The sequence below is a fragment of the Glycine soja genome, chromosome 14, assembly GCF_004193775.1.
Source record: "Glycine soja cultivar W05 chromosome 14, ASM419377v2, whole genome shotgun sequence".
Taxonomy (NCBI): Eukaryota; Viridiplantae; Streptophyta; class Magnoliopsida; order Fabales; family Fabaceae; genus Glycine; species Glycine soja.
Window position 1 is genome coordinate 36,280,159 of NC_041015.1, and position 15,827 is coordinate 36,295,985.

The 15,827-nt window shown below is 41.5% G+C and overlaps 1 protein-coding gene across 1 annotated transcript; it reads right to left on the reverse strand.

The window, feature by feature from the left end:
- Positions 1 to 825: 825 nt before the first annotated feature.
- On the reverse strand, positions 826 to 3,638 carry LOC114384034. Its single transcript, XM_028343717.1, has 3 exons — positions 2,903 to 3,638; positions 1,381 to 2,821; positions 826 to 1,081 (listed from the first exon to the last, which is right to left on the reverse strand). Exons 1-3 carry the CDS (start codon positions 3,636 to 3,638, stop codon positions 826 to 828), a joined length of 2,433 nt encoding a protein of 810 aa, XP_028199518.1.
- Positions 3,639 to 15,827: the final 12,189 nt, after the last annotated feature.

Here is a 15,827-nt window from a genome sequence, read left to right on the forward strand (position 1 = left end):
TACGTCACCAACACTGCACTTACCAAAATCTCATTCCATACTAGCTCCTTTAGTGTGTCCGGTACATCCTTCCAACTGTTATGTACAATTGGAACTTTTTCTCTAGCTACAACACCTAAATAACTGTGGAATTTCTCTTTATGGGGGCCCGATCCTCACCCAGTTGCAGCATCAATGGTGACAATAGGTCGCGGCTGATCCAAGGTTCTTCTAGTCAACATCCTAAGCCGTGTCAATCGTCTAGTATTCCTAGACATCACCTCTGACTGCTGATTGGACTGCAAGGGGATGCTGGTGGTGTTGCCATGATTCTATCCAAATAAAACAAATAACAGTTAACACTGACAAACAAATAGCATTTGTAATATAGATGGAAATATGAACATGTATAAATTACACAAGTTGAAGGGAAATAGGTTTTTACATTAGTATCCTAGGGTACAGTTAACTGACATTGGTTTCCCATAGTCCTTCATCATGATCATTGTGATTTGCTTGCACCTCATCAACGTGTAATGAGTCATTGGTAGAAGGAATTTTAGTGGAAAAAGGTGTAGTTTCACAAATATCAAGTGTGGAACCATCATGTGTGTCATTTAAACCACTTGGTCTGCCTTGAAGAACCACTGAATATCTTGAATCGCAAGGATCTTGGACGTAAAACACTTGTCTTGCTTGTTGTGCCATAATGAAAGGTTCGTCAATATGACCCACCTTATTTAGGTCTACTAAGGTAAATCCAAACTTGTCTTTACGGACACCAGTATTGGCATTGACCCACTTACACTTAAACACAACAACTCTAAATTCAGTATAGTCAAGCTCTCATATTTCATGAATAACTCCAAAGTAAGGCATCGATGCTCGAATTGGATTGTTGTCTGATGCACTACAAAAGTGATTGGAGTCGGCATCAACAGTCACACCACTGTTCTGCATTGTGCTTTTGTCATCTGCTGACTTCGTGTAGAATGAATAATTGTTTATATCATACCCTTTCCAAGTAGGTACATTTAGATTTGACCCAACAGCTAACAATCTTAAAGTCACGGAGGCACCATCGTCAGCGAATATAGTTTCCCTGAACCAGTTTAGTGAAAGCTTTATTATGATGTTGCAAAATCCTTCTCATGTTCATTTTTGGGTTCATTTCAATGAGTTTTTTTTTTGTGAGCATCAATGTATGGAATCACCTCTGCTGTATTGTTTAATACACATAGATGTGCTTGTGAGACTTCATGTCGAGTCATTGTGATAACGTTGAATCCTCGTGTACCCTTACCCCCCAGTGTCCGACCATGGCGACTTTCAGGAACCCCGACGGGTTGAGCACATTCAATGTACTGGGAGCAAAACTCAATACACTCTTCAGCAACATACCTTTCGACAATCGAAGCTTCGGGTCGGGGTAGATTCTTCGTGTACCCCTTTAACACTTTCATGTAACGTTCAATTGGATACATCCAATGTAGGAAAACAGGCCCACACATTCTGATCTCCCCTACTAGATGAACAATTAAATGCACCATTATGTCAAAAAATGATGGAGGAAAATACATCTCCATTTGACAAAGGACAATGGCAGCCTCCTCCTCCAACTCATCCAATGTTGCTGGGTCAATTACTTTGCTACAAATAGCATTAAAAACAAAACACAACCGTGTTATGGCAACCCGAACATTCACAGGCAAGATTCCCCGAATCGCTACAGGTAATAGATGTTGCATTAGTACATGACAATCATGAGATTTCAACCCAACCAATTTCAAATCATTCACCGATACAAGGCTCTTTATATTTGAAGAGTATCCTTGTGGAACTTTAAGCATACGCAAACAATGACAAAAACTCCTCTTCTCATTTGTTGACATCGTGTGACATGCTGGGGGTAGATATGTTCGCGAACCTTGTGATATTGGGTGCAACTGTTCTCTTATACCCATTTCAACCAAGTCCTGACGACACTTCAAACCATCCTTTGTTTTGCCTTTAATGTTAAGAAGGGTGCCAATTAAACTGTCACAAACATTTTTCTCTACGTGCATCACGTCTATATAGTGTCTAACATGAAGATCAGACCAGTATGGAAGATCAAAGAAAATGGATCTTTTCTTCCATATGTTTTTGTTAGTTGGAGGTTTTTTTTGTGTCTTGCCAAAGATATTTATGATGTCCTTCACGCGATCATAAACTTCTTTGCCCTGTAATGGTTGCGGTGCAGTTTCGTGTTCTTGAGATCCATTAAAAGCTTTTTTCAAACGTCGATACGAATGATACTGTTTTAGAAATCTTCGATGCCTTGTGTATACAGTCTTCTTTCCATGTTGTAGTTGGAAGAAGGTAGTACCTTTCTCACACACAGGACATGCATAATGGCCTTTGACACTGTATTCACTTAAGTTGCCATATGCTGGATAGTCATTTATGGTGCAAAAAACCATTGCACGCAACGTAAAAGTCTCCTGCAAATAACCATCCCAAACATCAACCCCATGTTCCCATAATATCCTCAGGTCTTCGATCAATGGAGCAAGATACACGTCAATATCATTCCTTGGCTGTCTTGGACCCGTTATCATCATGCTGAGCATTATGTATTTTCGCTTCATGCACAACCAAGGAGGGAGGTTGTAAATCATGAGCAAAATAGGCCATGAACTATGATTGGTACTTAAGTTACCTAACAGATTCATTCCATTCGAAGTAAGAGCAACCCTTAGATTTCTAGGCTCATTCCCAAAATCAGGATATAAGGAATCAAACTGTTTCCATTGCGAACTATCAGCCGGATGTCGGAGCAGTCCATCACTTTTCCTCCCCCCTGCATGCCACGTCAAGTTTTTAGCATCATCTCCATTAGCAAACAAGCGCTTAAACCTTGGTATTATTGGAAGATACCAACAAACCTTTGCTGGACGAGTGTTATTAGGGGAAATATCATCAACAAAGTCGTCAGTGTTGGCCTTGTAGCGTGATACACCACAGGTAGGGCAATTGCGCATCTCTGCAAACTCATTTCTGTACAAAATGCATTCATTTGGACATGCGTGGATTTTCTGGTACGACATTCCCACTGGACATAAAATCTTCTTTGCCTCGTATTGACTTTTTGGCAACGTGTTTTGTTCAGGAAGCAATTTTTTTAGCAGGACCAGCAATTCAGTGAAGCTTTTATCACTCCAGCCAAATCGTGCCTTCAAGTTTACCAGAGCTAATACCGCTGACAACCTTGTGAAAGCTGTGCACCCTGGATACAAAGGCATCTTTGAATCATTTTCTATTTTGTCATACAAAGGAGCATGTGCTTGTTGAAATCCGTCTTGTCCCAGATCGCGAATCATGCCTTCTATACGGTTTCCCATGTCCACATCAACTGGGTTAGTCTGAGAGATTGATGGGTTCTCTAGCAATTCCCCATGCCATATCCACCTTGTGTAAGTTGGAGTGATCCCGTGACATATAAGATGTGTTCGTATCTCAGCTATTACATGGTGTCTCCCATTCGCACATTTCACACATGGACAAAAATATTTACCCCGCAAAGATGGTGCATTCAATTCAGTAAATTGGAGGAATTGTTCAACTCCATTCTCATACTCATCACTGGTGTGTGATGCTTGCATCCAACTTCGATCCATGATTTCCCTTTGCTGTCATACATTATCATCTTATGTAACATGCATGTAAACCTCACTTGTTTCATTAGAGGTGTGGCCCTATCCCATTCAAGAAGACGTCTTTTATTAGTAGACTAATACGTATATGTTATTTGCCTTTTCTAAATTTGTTGAAATTCCGACAGCATTTCAGCTATGTCTCCAAGTACACGAGATGAAAGCGGGTGCATGTATTCATGCAACGCATTCAAGTATGCACTCCAAGAACAAAGTGAAATGTAGTATACCAAAATTTCAACAAATTTAAGAAAAGACAAACAACATATAAGTATTAATCTACTATAAAAGATTGTCCTCTCAATTTGTCCAAACGGACAATTCAAGAATCCATATAACGATTAATCCAAACTATCCGTATTAATCGTTGTATAAAATCTCAAACGGGAATCTAGGATCACTCAAAATGCACATAATTGCTTATTCTCATACCCTAATTTCATCCGGGGACCATCCGTTGTTGGGATGCGACCCTCGTTTGACCACTTCGAGGTATTTGGCACCCATCGTTAAGCAATTTGTGAAGTTTTGAGACATGCCGAAAGCCAAAAGAAAAGCATCGTAGCACAATCCGTGAAGTTTCGTGACATGCCGGAGATTAAAAGGAAGTGTTAGTGCGCAATCCGTAAAGTTCCGTAACATTCCGGAAGGTAAAAAAGGGATGGTTACGTAATTCGTAAGGTTCCGCAACATTACGGAAAGAAAACAAGTATCGTTACGAAATTCCTAAGTTTCCGTAACTTAGCGGAAAAAGAATCACCAAAAAAGGCAGGGGTGTATTTAGTAAAAATAGGGGTTCAAATAGCAACCAGGCCCACTTGGGCCTTCCAGGATGTTCCTCCAGAAGGCGGTTGCTTCTGGAGGAAGCAACCTAGCTTGCCTGGGCGAGCTGGGTGGCAAGCTCCTCCCCTATTTTCCTATAAATAGGGGGAGGAGTGAAGGAGAAAAATGTTCAGCCCTTCTGGTATTTCGAGATCACTTGAAATTAGTGAAAAAAATTGTTTCCGTGAAGAAAATCCAAGCCGAGGCGCTTCCGTAACATTTCCGTAACGTTTCCGTGAGTGATTTCGTGAAGATTTTCAACCGTTCTTCGACGTTCTTCGTTCGTTCTTCATCGTTCTTCGGTCTTCAACCGGTAAGTTCCCGAAATCGAACTTTTCAATTCATTCTATGTACCCTTAGTGGTCCTCATTTGTTTCACGTGCTTTTATTTTCATTTTATTTACTTTCCGTACCCCCTTTTGACGTACTTTAGTCATTTACTTAACTTATTTTCTCGCCTAATCAAAAAATAAAATAAATTTCCACCGATCATTTGAATTGTAACATCCGTTAATTTCTGTTAAAATGAAATCCGACCGTTCGGTCATGCCGTAACCACGTTGGAAACCAAAAAGAGGTAAAATAATAATATAATAATCAAAAATATCTTTTAGTAAAATAAAAAAAAAAATCAATCGGACGTTTTTCTTTGGGATTTCTCTTTCTTAAATCGAATCGACTAATAACCAAAATGAAACTAAGGCTAAAATCAATTCATAAACCAAACTTTTGTCATCGCCTAAAAAAGCCATTTTCAAAGGTCCAACGCCTTGAAATGGTCTTTGCCGCTTTTATTGGTTAAGTGTAGATTTCTAAAAAGCCTAAAATCAATATGTAACTTTGTTATCTCTTTCAAAAATAAAGAAATCATTAATGGTCCAATGCCTTAATGTTTTCTCACTTTTCAAAAGAATCGAAAGATTGTCTAATGGTCCAACGCCTTAAATGACCTTTCATTCAATAAAAACACATCTTGCAAAAAAGGATAAAAAAATAACTTAACCAAAACGCTTTGTTCACAAAAGAATTACGTAGGTCTGATTTTCTCATCACAATTGAGGAATACGTATGAGCAAAGGGAAACGCCCCCTTGTCGACCACAAAAAGATAAAAACATAAAAAGGCATAAAAAAGACATAAGAACGTAAAAAGGGGAAAGAATATAAAGTCATATTTGCACATTTGATTAAAGGTTGTCGTCTCTTGTGACAGACGCGTGGGGTGCTAATACCTTCCCTGTGCGTAAATACAACTCCCGAACCTTTCACTTAAAATTCGTAGATCACGTCTTTTCCGGTTTTTCTGACGTTTTCCTCAAAATAAACGTTGGTGGCGACTCCGCGCATATTCCTTTCTTGGAACACGCACTCGCGAGTCACGCTTCACCCTCCCGCCGAAGGGTAGGTTGCAACAGTTGGCGACTCCACTAGGGATTGTTTTTAGAGAGTTAGGCCATTTAATCTTGTGCAATGTTTTATCATGACATCCTCATTTGTTGGTTTCCCTTTATTTTCCTTATGTTCTTGTGTATATAACTCTTTTATGCTTTTAGTGTGTTTTAAAATGTATGCATGAGGTAAATATTTTCATTTGATGCACACAAACACCAACACTATTTGCACACACGGTGATTTGAAAAAGGGCCCTATACCCGGGTTCGTGGGAACATAAGGAGTGGAGGTGAATCTGTGATCATGCTAGGTCTCCGACTTGCTTGATTACAGTGAACCCTCATCTAGAGTTTTTCTCTTTGATAACATATTGTTGCTAGTAGTCCCTACTGCTGCAATATATTCTTCGAAAAGGATGATACCTCTAGAGACCATCAAGAGAGATATGACCACCTTGGGGATTATCACTAAAAACCTTTTTAGCTCTCTCCCATATAGGTCCTTTGAATAGGGGCACGAAGCGGGCACGTTGCGTGCCATTTTTTCACACTGCCATGCATAAGTGTCATGTACCCTTTTGCTTATATTTTGTGAATATTGTCATACGGTACACTCTCGTGTTGCGCCTTTCGCATATGCATCACGCACAGATTCTATTTTGGTCCCCTCTCTTTGTCAAACCAACGGAGGGTCCGTACCACCTTCTTAAATACATATGTCGGGCACTTTGCTACCCCAAGACGTTGTATCTAAGAAGGAGACAATTTCTTGGGCTCCCGTATTCATAAATCGCATCTGTGTTTTATGCATTTCTTCATGCATTCATCCATTCCACCCATGATGGATGTCGGAGTTTTAATTCGCACCGATTTTTTTTGTTCACTTTAGTAAAACATGGGATCAAGTCAAATGCCTTCACTTAAAAGGAGGTTCTATCAAGTCAAGGTCAAGAGCCTAGGGACCACCAGTCTAAAGGAGTTAGGGCAGTTAATGGGTCAGCTCCAGCGGCAAGCTTTTCACAAAGCTTACGGTAAAATCTGGGACTTAGCCATGGTAGAAGTCACCACAGAGGCCATTGCCTTCCTCGCCCAGTATTATGATCAGCCGTTGAGGTGCTTCACCTTTGGGGACTTCCAGCTATCACCCATGGTGGAAGAATTTGAAGAGATCCTAGGATGCCCTCTAGGGGGGAGGAAACCATACCTCTTCACAGGGTTATATCCCTCATTAGCTAGAATTTCCAAGATAGTCCAAATCTCGGCGCAGGAATTAGACCACAGGAAGCAAGTCGAAAATGGTGTGGTTGGAATACCAAGAAAATATTTGGAGGCAAAAGCAAGAATCCTGGCAGGTAAAGGCGAGTGGGCCCCATTCATAGATATTCTTGCACTGTTGATTTTCGGAGGAGTCCTCTTTTCGAATGTGGATGGGTTGGTGGACCTAGCAGCGATCGACGCTTTTCTCACCGATCATAACCACAAGGAAAGCCCGGTTGTCGCTATGCTAGCCGGCCTATATGACACCTTCGACCGAAGATGTGAAAAAAGCAATACAAGGATTGTTTGCTGTACTCTAGCTCTTTATGTATGGTTAGTTTCACACCTTTTTCGCCAAGAGGTGAGGCATGCTTGCCCGCTAGAAAGCCATCGTTCATGCACAGAGAAAGGAGGGGCAAATTGGGACCGACTCTTAGCAAGCAAAGAAGAAGCATCTGTCAACTGGTTCCCTCGATGGAAGGAAGGAAGAATCGGAGTTCTTATTTCATGCGGAGGATTTCCAAATGTTCCCTTGATGGGGACGAGGGGTTGCATCAGCTACAATCCCGTTCTTGCTATAAGACAACTTGGCTACCCTATGAGAGGGGCGCCACTAGAGGATGAGCTCGCGCCTGTCATTTCACGAGGCTTCAATAAGACCAACGTGGAGACACTTCAGAAGGTCCGCAAGGCATGGGAGGTGTTGCAAAAGAAGGACAAGGAACTCAGGGGCAATAACAATGGGCCCATCGGTGGCTATCGTAATTGGTTAAAAGCCCACGTGCAAGGTTTGGATTGGCTTCCAAGTTTGAGAACCGCTAAAAGGGAGGAAGTTGAGGCACGGGAGGAAGACGAAGAAGTACAGGCCCTTAGGGCGGAACTCGAGCAAGCCCAAACAGTTAAAGAAAGGTTCAAATCAGCGGCTTTGAAAATCCGAAAGGAGAATACCGAACTGAGAGATGTAAATGTGGCTACCACCAAAGCCTTGGAACGAGAAACCAAGAGGGCTTGTAGGGAAGAACACGGCCGGAACAAGTTCCGAGGGGCTCTGTGGGGTAGTAACAATGAGCTTAAACTCCGGAGGGAGGAAAGGGACCAATCGCGGGTAGACAGTTTGATCTTGAAGGATGAGTTGAAGGCTTGCTCGAGGTCCAAGAGAAGTTTGTCTCAACGTTTATGCGAGACAGAGACCAACATGTTAGCCATCATCGGCAAGTACCAAGAGGAACTAAGTCTAGCCACGGCCCACGAGCATAGGGTGACGGATGAGTATGCCCAAGTGTACGCGGAAAAGGAGGCTAGAGGAAGGGTGATCGACTCGTTACACCAAGAGGCAACCATAAACCCGTTTCACTTAAAAAAACAAAATGAGTGAACATGGTACCTAATGCATGTTTAACTAGGAAATGATGTTTCTTCGGGCATCTCAATTTCATTTTCCATGCATAGCTTAAAGTATGCCCGAGTCATTCATCCCTATGAAAGGTTGTTGAAGTATTGGCGATCAGAATTACCATTCCTTGGATTATAGGGTTAAACTAAGCTCATGCTTTTTTCGAAAAAAAGTTCATCAAGTCAAGTTGAAGTATGGAAGTAACCATCTTGCAAAAATTGGGGCAAAAGATGAATCGAGTTACATCACTGCTTTGTCTACTGCCAAACACATTTAGGACTGTCGATGTCCTTGTTACTTCCAGTTTCACCTTGACCAAGATGTCATGAATCATGTTGAAAAATCTAAATTGATTCAACCCTATGTCCTGCGTAAAAATTCGCAATACTTCAACTGTGTATCATTCACATACATCCATGCTTTTCATTGGTTGCTTTGCTCATTGCATTTTTTCCTTGAAAACAAATAAATAAAATAAAAATAATAATAAAAAATAAAAATGAACTTAATCATTGTTATCAAAAAGAAAAGAACACGTTTTACGGCGCCCTTACCGAACCCGTGCTAGAGCTAGAGTAATGAGTGAAGTAGAGGAGGTGCAAGAGCAGATAAAGGCCGACATGGAAGAGAAAATGGCCACAATGGTGGAGGCCATGATGAGCATGAAGAAGATAGTGAAAGCCAATGCGGTTGCAGTTGCCGCTACTAGCGTTGTTGCTAAGGTGAACCCGATGCCCCCATCTAGCCTCAACCAAATGAATCATCCAACCTCATCTAGGGTAGGCAAAGATTTGGAAAGTACGGGCGGCCCCCATTATGCGCAAATTCAAAACAAGCATGTCTTCCCACCATATGGCTTGCCTCCCAACTATACACCACCCAATGTGGCATACATTCCCGATGAGGATGTCAATAACTCCGCTCCCATACTCATTGAGAGCCGACAACTTCATCGTGCACATGTCTCTTAAACCGTGAGGGAGACACATGAAATTCCCCACCACAATCCAGCCGACTCCGAACCTTGCCTCGGATATGCCACTGAAGGGCAAGCAGTTGGGGATATACCCTTGCAGAACACTTTGGAGGGCCCTCAGTTTCGCCCACAACCACAACCCTTGTATTTTGCGGTGGGAAGAGCCCCTCCTGCTATGGTTGAAAAGGGAAAGTTGGATCATATAGAGGAAAGACTCAAGGACATTGAAGGAGGCGAAGATTATGCCTTTGCTAACCTAGGAGATTCGTTCCTAGTACCCAATATCGTCACCCCTCCCAAGTTCAAGGTTCCAAACTTTGACGAGTACAAGGGGACTACTTGCCCCAAGAACCATCTAAAGATGTATTGTCGGAAGATGGGGGCATACACAAAAGATGAGGAACTACTAATACATTTCTTCCAAGAAAGTCTTACTAGGGTAGCTGTTACCTGGTACGCTAACTTGGAACCTTCCCAAGTCTATTCTTGGAGGGACCTAATGGTTGCCTTCGTTAAGCAGTATCAGTACAATTCTGATATGGCTTCAGATAGGATGCAACTATGGAACATGTGCAAAAAAGAGCATGAATCCTTCAAGGAATATGCCCAAAGGTGGAGGGATCTGGCAGCTCAAGTAGCGCCCCAATAACAGAGGAAGAGATAGTAGACACATTACCAGTGTTCTATTATGAAAAATGGTGGGTTACACACCTTCAAGCTTTGAGGATTTGGTCTTCACTGGCGAAATGATCGAAGTAGGTCTGAAAAGAGGAAAATCTGATCATCATGCTTCGATAAATGAGAAAACTGGGGCAAATGAAGAGGGTGAGAATGAAGGAGAAACCCATGCTGCAACTGCCGTTCCTACATGGCCAAGTTTCCCACCAACCCAACAATGTCATTACTTAGCCAATGACAACCCTTCTCCTTACCTACCACCCAATTATCCACAAAGGCCATCCCTAAATCAGCCACAAAGCTTGTCTACCACACAACCAATGCTAAACACCACCTTTAGCACGAACCAAAACACCAACCAAGGAAGGAATTTCATAGCGAAAAAGCCTGTAGGATTCACCCCGAATTTCGGTGTCATATGCTAAACTTGCTCTCATATCTACTCGATAATTCAATGGTAGCCATAACCTCTGCTAGGTTTCCTCAACCTCCATTTTTCCGAGGATATGACTTGAACGCAACATGTGCATATCATGGAGGAGCCTTGGGGCATTCCATTGAGCACTATATGACCCTGAAGCATAAGGTGCAAAGTCTAATTGATGTGGGCTGGCTGAAATTTGAGGAGAATCGCTTGTTGAATCCTAACACTGACAAGCGACACCACACATGGGGCAATTTTGAAAGCTATTGTTAAATGTCTCTAATGACTCATCAGGATCTTCAAGTTTATGCCATTATTGTAAACCATAGTTACAATGCTAAATAAAATGGATAAATCTGACATCTTTGTCCCTCATCCTCTCGTAATTACATCTTTGCTTCCACTGGAATGTGGGTGCAAGCCATTGGTTTGTTTGCTCGAGTGACATGCGCTCCTGAGTGCTGACTTCCAAGACTGTTCAATCAAAAATTACTCGTCTTACACATTTGGTGGGGGTGCCGTAAAACAACGAGTAAAGTTCAAAACAAATAAGTTTCAAAATAAGAAAAAGGGTCAAAAAGAAAAAGAAAAAAAAGCACAGATTGACTGTGTTTTCAAGACGTTCATGTGACCTCATTTTATCATTCCGGAAAGTTTGTCTTTTTAGAGAGAAGTGAGTTATCAAGAATATGATATGGGACAAATGGCCTCAGTTATCTTAAGAGGGGGGTTGAATTAAGATACAAAGACTATTCCCCAATTAAACTTTCACTCTCTCTTTTTGGATTAACAATGCACCCTTAACATGAATTACTCAAAAGACAATTCAAAATAAACTTCTTTAAAGCAAAAGATAAATAGCAATAAATAAAAGAAGTTTAAAGAGAGGAATGCAAACTTGATTTATACTGGTTCGGCCACTTCCCGTGCCTACGTCTAGTCCTCAAGCAACCCACTTGAGATTTTCCACTCTCTTTGTAAAACTCCTTTTACAAAGTCTGAACCACACAGGGACAACCCTTCCCTTGTGTTCAGGAATCCTCTACAACAAGAGACCCACGGTCTCTTAATCCCTTTTCAGAAGTAAGAAGAAGAGAAGAAGAAATCTCTCTTGAAAGAGATAGATTGTACAATGAAGATCAATCAAAAGTCCTTATTGAATATGCAAGTGGTTGACCAAGGAATCTTTTTGAGAGGATAAGACATTTCAGTTCAGAAAAACTCTCTTAATCTTTTGAGAGGATAAAAATTTTTGGGCAATGAAATCTCTCTTTAAATTCGTGTTTCCAAGTCACATATAAATAGACCTTTGATGGCCATTCATAAACCATTTGAATAGATGTGACTCTTGGAAATTATTTTCTGAAAATCTCCTCTGGTAATCGATTACAAAGACTTGTGTAATCAATTACAGGCTTTAAAATTTGAATTAAAACAAACTACTGGTAATCGATTACCATCCATGTGTAATTGATTACATATTATAAATTTTGAATTCAAGTTTCTAGTGACTGTTATAAACATTTTCAGCTGCTGGTAATCGATTACCAGAGAGTAAATCTGAATTTAAAATGATTTAGATAAAATTCTTTGGCCAAACCTTTTGCTTTTTCAATTTGGAAACTTCTTCCTAAGATTCTAGAGATCAACTTGATCATATATCTTGATTTTCTTGGATTCTTGGATTCGTGTCTTGAATAACCTTGAGAAGCACTTAATCCTTTGGCATCATCAAAACATCAAAATATCTTGCTTCTACATAGGAGTCATTTGACTTAACCCGTCAACTGAAATAATCCTTCAACTATTTCTCGTCCTTGAAAAATTATTTTTGCGAGAATCAACCGCTTTTATTATTTCTTCCTTGCTACAAGGTTATGAAGACAAAACAAAGATGGATACCTCAAAGCCCTACACTGGGGCGATGAGGGGCACCGTGCATGAACCTCAAGTGAACCTACGGGCAGATTAGAAGTTCTCACCCAATTGATTCCCAGCTACAAGGTCATGACGAAAGATAACAATTGGTACCTCAAAGCCTCACACTCGGGCAATGAGGGGCATCGTGCATGAACCTCAAGTGAACATAGGGGCAGATCAAAAGTTCTCACCCGTCGATGTTTTTAAACAAAAAGGGGGGGGGGGGGGACAAACTCGAGAATTTCAATGGATTGGTTAAATATCAAATGGCTCCATTGCCGTCACTCCAAAATGGTCAAGTGACTAAATCAAACAGAACATACACTCTGAGGGAGTTCCCAGAAAGATTTACAAAAGATAGGATAAGGTTGCATGAATTATCACCTCTTTCAAAAGGACACTCAATCTGTGTTTTCCAAAAAAAAAATTAATTAAATCAAAATCAAAATCACAAAATAGGGAAAGAATGTCATGAACATGTTACAACTTTCCATTACATTGCATTGTTTCATATGAATTCCGCATTTACCAAATCGCATGACAAAGGTTGCATGCATCTCATCCCTAAAAATCATGTTAACTGCATAGATTTCCTACATCTAATGTCCAATCTTTTGAATTTGGGATGGCCGGCCCTCTCCATGAGTCGAACTCTTGCTTTCTCATAAGGGTGGACCCTTGGGTACTAGTACCTATCACCTTCAGAGGACTACACGTCCTCGCCATCAGAGGGCTGCACGCCCTCACCTTCAGAGGACTACACGTCCTCGCCTTCAAAGGGCTGCATGCCCTCATCTTCAGAGGACTACCTGTCCTCGCCTTCAAAGGGCTACACGCCCTCATCTTCAAAGGGCTACATGCCCTCACCTTCAGTGGACTACACGTCCCCCTTTTCAGAAGGCTACACGCTCTCGCCTTTAGAGGGCGACACGTCCTCGCCTTCGGAGGGCTGCGCTCTCCCTCGCCTTCTGAGGGCTACGCGTCCTCACTTTCAGTGGGCTCCATATCCACACCCTAAGAGGATTTAAGGTCCTCTGCCCTTAAATGCTTAACCAAGACTCGCGCTCCCGGTTAAGGGGCCAGTAGTTTCCTTTTATCAGTTTCTGGGCCACCCCCTGATCTTGGAGGAGGGCCAACTGTGCGAGCACAACCAAAGAGGACGGCTATCACGCAGCTACTATGCATATTAGGGCAAGATTTCACCCGTGCCGCTGCAAAGAGACAAGTGCGGATCGTGCGCACCAACATGACCACTCTTACACAGATATGTATGACATTGCTACTTAGCAACATTCTGCCCAGCGACCGTAATGCCGATCTCCCCGTGTGGAAGTATCAGTTGGTCTGTGCCATCCCGACATAGGTAGGTATGCATTATTTCTAACTGATTTCTAATGTCATCTACTATTTGTAGGGGTTGCACCCACAAGACACCCAGTGGACCCAGAGAAGTCCAACAGGGCCCTGGGGTTTCCAGCTCTGGTTACGGGCCTCTATCAGTCCTACAGGGTGCCCGTACTCCCCGGCAAGGTCATGCCATCGCGACATAGGTAAGTATGCATATGGTTCAAACTGATTTCTGATGTCATCTATTGTTTGCAGGGATCACGTCCGCAGGACACCCAGTGGACCCAAAGAAGTCCAACAGGGTCTTGGGGCTTCCAGCTCTGATTACGGACCTCTGTCAGTTCTACGAAGTGCCCATCACCCCCAGCAAGGTCATCAGGCCTCCTACTAACCGAGCTTTCATCAAGAAGCACTGCACCCCCAGGCAGGCGCAGGGCGAGACACCACAACAGCCTAGGGATGGCCAGCAACAGGCAACAAATGCACCGCCGCCACCTCCATAGCCCCTCAGCTCATCCACAAAAAGGTTAGAGTATTGCCTACGACACATGGCCGACCAATAGGCGACCAAGTCCAAAGCCAAAGGTAAGCAAAGTACTAGGTCTGTGACCAACAAGTCATCAGGCGTCCAGCTCAAGACGTTAAAGAAGCGCTACTAGGAGGCAACCTAGTACCTTTTAAATCTTTGCTTGTTATTTGATCACCTTTGTTTCTCAAGTCATAGTAGGACACACCTAGTTGCTCAGGATCTTGGGAATTTAAATAAAACAAGCACAAGCTCGGGAGGTAGTCATACCTCACAAAACATATATATGTATGTTTCGGTAGAAAGATACCTTGGATATGCATGTATGTAGCAAAAATACTTCACAAAATATATATGTATGTTTAGGTAGAAAGATACCTTGGATATGCATGTATGTAGCAAAAATACTTCACAAAATATATATGTATGTTTAGGTAGCAAGGTACCTTGGATATGTATGTATATAGCAAAAATACCTCACAAAATATATATGTATGTTTAGGTAGCAAGATACCTTGGATATGCATGTATATAGCAAAAATACCTCACAAAAATATACACATGTTTAGGTAGCAAAATACCTCATGAAAAAAAAACAACAAAAACAAACAAGGAAAAGAAATAAACACATGATAAAAAGGAAAAGAGAAAAAAAGAAAAATAAGTTGTCTAGCTGAAAAACCAACATGCTCGTGAAAAGAGATAATTTCCAACTTTTCTTTGAAAGAATTCGCTGATCATAGCTAGTTTTTGAAAAAAATGTGTGTACACATTTGAAGGGTAAATGCTGTGAAAGTTTTTCCGAACACCCAAGATACACTCGGATGAATGCATAAATTAATAAAAGAACATATTTTGGAAACACTGGGTTGACTAAAACAGAGAAAATGCATTATGAGCCCTAGCATCACATGACCAAAAATTTTTCGACACTTGAGTGTCCACATAGGTGCATGCATGACTAGTTTTGCATAAAATTTCCAAATCATCATTGTTGCATTTGTGTCATGGAAATAATGTGGGACATTCCCTTTTATCCCTGAACCAGACCAACACCCTGACATATATCATGTCCATCCGTTCTACAAGCCTTGAGCCAAAGTCCCAACTCACCATAAACCTTGCCCTCAAAAGAAAACAAAAAAAGAAAAAGAAAAGAAGAGAAAAGGAGAAAAGGAGAAAATTCCCGATCAAAAGGATCAGAAGAAAGCAAAAAGGGAAAATTCCCAATCAAGGAAAATGGGGGAAAGCAAAAAAGAAAGAGAATTCTCGATCAAAGATCGGAAGAAAACATAAGAAATATATAGAAAGGTCTTTGGACTAGACAACATCTGGACAAATACAGAGATATCACCAAGTAAACAAGAAAAGAAAGGAAACCACGACCTAAAGTGGTCCTCTCCCTTTTATTGCCAACCAA